Source organism: Fibroporia radiculosa (assembly GCF_000313525.1).
Source record: "Fibroporia radiculosa TFFH 294 genomic supercontigs, scaffold1993, whole genome shotgun sequence".
Lineage (NCBI taxonomy): Eukaryota > Fungi > Basidiomycota > Agaricomycetes > Polyporales > Fibroporiaceae > Fibroporia > Fibroporia radiculosa.
The window spans coordinates 1-5,580 of record NW_012133624.1 but is presented as its reverse complement, the minus strand read 5'-3'; the positions used below and the strand labels follow the sequence as shown (position 1 = coordinate 5,580).

The 5,580-nt window shown below is 45.5% G+C and overlaps 2 protein-coding genes across 2 annotated transcripts; one reads left to right on the top strand and one right to left on the bottom strand.

The window, feature by feature from the left end:
• Positions 1 to 247: 247 nt before the first annotated feature.
• Positions 248 to 1,006, bottom strand: FIBRA_08691 (uncharacterized protein; the record flags this gene model as incomplete). Its single annotated transcript, XM_012330323.1, has 2 exons — positions 248 to 799; positions 854 to 1,006. The coding sequence occupies 2 exons, from the start codon at positions 1,004 to 1,006 to the stop codon at positions 248 to 250; spliced, it is 705 nt and encodes a 234-aa protein (XP_012185713.1).
• Positions 1,007 to 1,969: 963 nt separating this feature from the next.
• Positions 1,970 to 4,197, top strand: FIBRA_08690 (uncharacterized protein; the record flags this gene model as incomplete). The annotated part of the gene is made up of 10 exons (XM_012330322.1): positions 1,970 to 2,038; positions 2,096 to 2,435; positions 2,492 to 2,681; positions 2,915 to 2,936; positions 2,998 to 3,068; positions 3,121 to 3,271; positions 3,328 to 3,406; positions 3,465 to 3,790; positions 3,850 to 3,934; positions 3,992 to 4,197. 10 exons carry the CDS (start codon positions 1,970 to 1,972, stop codon positions 4,195 to 4,197), a joined length of 1,539 nt encoding a protein of 512 aa, XP_012185712.1.
• Positions 4,198 to 5,580: the final 1,383 nt, after the last annotated feature.

Here is a 5,580-nt window from a genome sequence, read left to right as displayed (position 1 = left end):
ACTGTGACGTACCAGAGGTCTTCGGTTTTACATACGCCGGGAAGTGCTTTATTCCGTGTTTTTGTCTTACACGCTTCGAAATACGGTATAGTATCGATGATATTCGTACAGCCACATTTAGGACGTATTTCACTTAGTGGTCATGTCTACCTCGACAGGATATTTGTACGATACAGACACCTCATGGTGTTAACTTTAAATGTCGGAGCCTGTCTATCTGCGCTATCGTATGTATTGCCTGCCTAAGCTAGACCAGCCCCGGGATAAAGCTCTTGGTAACCGTACGGCTGTAATCGATCCATTGCACCCCAAATGTCTCGTGCATCAAAGCATCCTCAACTTTCGCCCTCTGTGTGAGAGAAAAGATACTAAAGATAGAGAACAGGTACCATGTACGAATAAGCCATCTCACTGGTGTCACCATAAGCCCACATTCGTCAATATAGCTCCCAGCCGAGCGGAATGTTAGTGCGGATCCTATAAGGAGGAAAAGGACTCCCGTGTAGCTGGGATGGCGCATGTAGGCGTATGGACCAGATATGATAAGGGAATGTGAGGGCTTGATGGTGACTCGGTAGGTAAACATTGTACCGAGAGTGGTATAGCACCAGACTCGAAGTAGGGCGGCGAGGCCGATGATGAAAACACCAAAGAGGAACAGGGGCGATGTAGTTGCCAGCAAGTTGAGTTGCGATGAAGGGTGAGGACAGAGATGAGGCGTGAGGGCGACCGTCGCACTTGGATAGTGAAGTGAGATGACCATCGCAGCGTGCGCCAAGCAGAGGGTGGTAATTACGACCTGATAGGATGTAGGTATGTTAATCGATACCTCACTAAGAGGCTCAAACCTTACCCGTACACTATTTACGAAAATAATGACAACTTTCTCGAATAAGGACCCTGTGTAAACTTGATCGTCTTTCGAGGCAGGAGGGCAAGGAGGTCTGAAGCCAATGTAGTGCGCGCTCGCAGCAGCGATGAGGAGGAGAACTTTGATGAAACCCATAATGTATGAAGCGACGAGGTTCCGGTGAAGGGGCAGTCTCTGCGCCTCGACTGTCCCATTTATTGTAGGCTGTATGACGCCCGCCACGCCCTACTAAAGTTGAGGTTCAGTGATTCAATGATAAAAAACCTTACGCTCTAACAACTACAGTTGGCTACCCTCCAATGGCGCACAAGTCTATTGATGAGATCCAGCTGGCGAGGATATTTGATGTTTGATCGGTCCCAGTAGATTGACTGTTGGACGTCGGTTCCCTGATATAAGCCACATCGGATGATCTTGATGCATACCCTCATGATTACAGAGTCTCACTGAGGCCCATGCGCAGACACTGGCATGATAGCACTGGATTGATTATTGACGCACGTCGTGTAAGGGAAAACCATTCATGTCGAAGACGAAGGGTCTGATGAACAGATATGTAGTAACAGATGCAGCTCACTAGAAGAATCTATACGGCCTATTGTGAGCAGCCTGATATGTGTACTAGGAACAGATATAGATCGCTGATCTTAGCACTTGGAGCTCCGCTCGCAGATGGCGCGGGCCGCTCTGGGCCGCTCAATGCCGAAAACTGCGCTACCGAAACTTGTCTGCCGCGTTTGCATCTCATCGAAAAGAAAATCCAAAATTGAGCGAAAACAGCGTTCATAACCGTGCTCTGAGAGACTAACGTCAAGCTATTGACAGTTCAACAGTGGTTTGAAATTCTTGGGTGGGCGTCCATCTTCAGGTCTGTCTTCCGTGTACTGATGCAGCAAGGGCTCGATTTATTCAGTTGACATTATACCCAGAGCGCGATTTATGGACCGCTCTCACGTTCAAGCTGACAGAGCTGAATGGATCGTGCAATGAAATGTTTGTGAGAGCATCTCGCGGTATTCCGTCATGTCATCACTGTCTACCGCGTGTGTTTGAATAAATAAGGACCGCAACCATGGTGCGTCCTCTCTATTCCTTGCCATGCAATCAGTAACGGCGATAAATTGCGAGGTCAGCGCGCCTGTCCTACGAGTGGTCTTTGGTGGTTTTGTATGTTCATCTTAATGTCATCTTATGTCTTTCATAGCTCACGATATACATGTACAGCTCACTTGGCTGTTTCTTCACCGGAGGTCTGTAAGGGGAGATTATGCAACCGCTACGTTTCTCCTCGCCCATTTCAGCTTGTTCCTTGCGACCTACCTCGGCAACAACGATCTCTTTGCGTCTATCAAGTCGACGCTCACCCTTACTATCGCTTACATCTCCTCTCTCGTTCTTTGTACACTTGCATACCGTTTTTCGCCCTTCCACCCATTAGCTTCCTATCCAGGCCCTCGCTTGTGGTGGGTAAGCAGCCTATGGCTGACATACGTGTCATACAAAGGGAAGCGACATCTAGTCCTGGATGATCTCCATCGTATCCACGGACCCTTTGTGCGAATCGGTACGCCTTCAAGTCTCTTTGACTTATACCTGTTTCACGTAGCCTCTATTCCATAGCTCCGAACACACTGTCCATCAACACGCTCTCTGCAAATTCGATTTATAGTGCGCAGGCTCATATGGAAAAGAGCGAATCCTACACCGCTCCGGGCCAGATCAAGGCCGTGTCTCTGTTTTTCAAGCAAAAGACGGAGAAGCTGCACAACGATCGCAAGAAGCTTTGGTCTGCGGCATTTACCGGCGCAGCGTACGTACTTACGGTAGCTGCCACAAATTTTGACTTACCAGTCCGTAGTGTATCTCAGTTTTTTCCTCACATGGAGCATAGGGCCTGGGAATTGTTGGAGAGCATAGAGGACAGACAATCTAAAAGCAAAGATGGAACCACTGACCTGTCAAGACTTCTAAGTCACTGGGCTTACGACTTCATGGCACGTCGTCCGATTCTATGACGTGTATTTGTTCTCAAAGCGTAGACAGGGAGATATGGTCTTCGGAGGGTGTAACGAATTTGTAATTTGGGATAAGCTGACACTTTATTATGACTCATTTCTGTGGTATAGGAACTCATGAAAAGTGATGACCCGCTTAGGTTGGTTGAAGGTGGAAAACTCGCTACCGTTCTCCTCGATAGGTGCATAGGATCTCATCTTTCATCTGGCCTTTCGAACGCTAACGAACTCCAGTGTCGGGCAAACACCGTGGCTCATGGATATCATCTGGCACCTGCCTGTAGGCAGATCTATGGTCCGTCTACGAGATGTTGCTGCCACAATGATGCGTAATCGAATCAAATCGAATGACAATATTCAACTCCGTGACCTTGCATCATTTTTGGTCAGTGTAATCAACCGTTGCCCCATGGATGGCTATTTGACCATTGCCACAATCAGCTGAGCAGCAATCCTGAAACCGGTGAACGGATACCACATTCAGATCTAGAAATTGAAGCCGTTGTAGCAATGCAAGGAGGTGAGCTAATAATGATACATCGCCTTCAAAAGACAGATAGATATCCGGATGCTATCAGGCTCAGATAACACGTCGACAACAATGGCACTGGCCTTCTATTTCATGTTGGCGAACCCTACCTACTATGCTATGTTGCAAGAAGAGCTGGACAACGCTTTCCCCGACCGGGCTGGGGACCTCGACCCCACCAAGCTCTCGCTGCTTCCCTTTCTCAACGCTATTCTACAGGAGGCGCTTCGTCTCGGTTCGCCATTCTTTCTTCCGCGCATCGTCCCTGCGGAGGGTGCCACTATCGAAGGGAAATATATCCCAGGAGGAACAATCGTAGCTCTCGCGGCTTATTCACAACAAACTAGTCCCGAAAATTACTGGCCAGACCCCTTGGTGAGGGCACTGCCATTCAATAAATGGCGAAGTAGGCGCTCATATGCGATTTTTAACAGAATTTTCATCCACAAAGATGGCTGCCTGGTGGTCTTGGCCCTGGCTCCAGAACGGAGAGGACGGCCTTGTTCTCCTTCTCGTCGGGTCAGTGTTATTGGTACCGGGTGTTCGGAATGGTGCTAATCGAATGATGATGCTTAGGACCCCACATATGCGTTGCGAAAGCTTTTGCATACCAGGAGATGCGCTTGGTCGTCGCGCGACTTGTGCTCAATTACGCAATTAAATTCGCTAAAGGGTTTGATATCGAGGCATATCGTGAAGGAATTCTGAACATGCGCACTACAATACTTAAGAGACCGTTGCTGGTCAAGGCTACGAGACGGTCAACTGCTAACCTAGCATGATGTTCTTGTAGGGTGACTAGACCACTCATTCTGACTATGTGTGTTTCTTCAGACTGTTTTGATATCTTTTGTACAGTAGGAAATGTGCATGCAGCTGTTGTTATACCACCAATTTATTGTCATTGATTGGATGTTGGTCATCTTATTTTGTTATGGCAGTAGACTGTGAGTGTATGCCATGGGCATATTGCATTGTTCTCTAGTTGGATACCTCCATTGCAATGTCTTTAGTCCTCTAATCCCCAACTCCGCCTCTTTTCTCTCAGTGGTGAAGAGTTGTATCTAGTAAGCTATTTTGTCAAAAAAACTTGTAGAAACTGTAATCTATAATCTCAGTCCGACGTGGTGTAGACGGAGGACTTAATGTATGTACCTGTAATATATAACTAGAGAGCTGTAAGTAATAGATTGCACAGTAAGAAGGACATACGCACTCTCAATCCGACGTCGTGTAGACGGAGGACTGAGGTGCGCGGGCGACGATGTAAATCGTATCGTACCGCGAGTTACCTAATTTAGAGGGACAGTAAACAAGATAAGGAACAAGTATAATAAGTAGCTAATAGTGTCCGTTTGTATTACTGACTTCACAATCCATTTACTTCGACAAAACTCTATTGCAACAAAGAAAATATCTTTTACCTGAATAATAAATACTGCTGAAATTTTTTCTGAACAAATTTCAGAGTTTCTCATCAAGATTCTGGCTCAAGAAAAACAACAATTTTGTTATCCAGTTATTACAAAAACTCGGGGTTTTCTTAGCAGTTTGATGCCTTAATTGAGACAGAATTTAGCCTTGAATGAGTCTATAGGTACCCAAGTTAAAATCAGGACCAGAGAGCGTCTTATTGTCTTAAATAAGAACCCAATTGCCCTACAGATACTAACACTGGAGACATGGGTCTGGTTGCATTTCTTTCATATTTGAAACAGATTGGGTTTTATATTATTATCAATGCAACCAAGTCAACTAGCCATACATATTTAGAAGCATACAGTAAGTTTGAAGTCAGAGTATCTAATCATCTAATATCTCATTTGCTAATCCATATTGTGATTGGACCATTAGCATTGGCTACTTTCAAATTTATAAAACTCACATATTCGAAAGATAACTTACAAGTTTGTGGCTACTATATACCTAATCATATGTATAAAATCTGGTAATGAATACCTAATGACAGCTTACTTGGCTTGTTGCAAATGCTCTCATGCCTGCAGTGCAAAGTAAACCCTAGATTTTCCTGATGCATAGATGTGTTGTGTCACATTAGAAATCTCACTATTAGCTCTGCTGTCAGTAATTTTAGCACATCTGAGTATCTACAAGTCTGTCACAGTTTTTCGAATTTATTCCAGAATAAGCGCGCGCCTATCTTA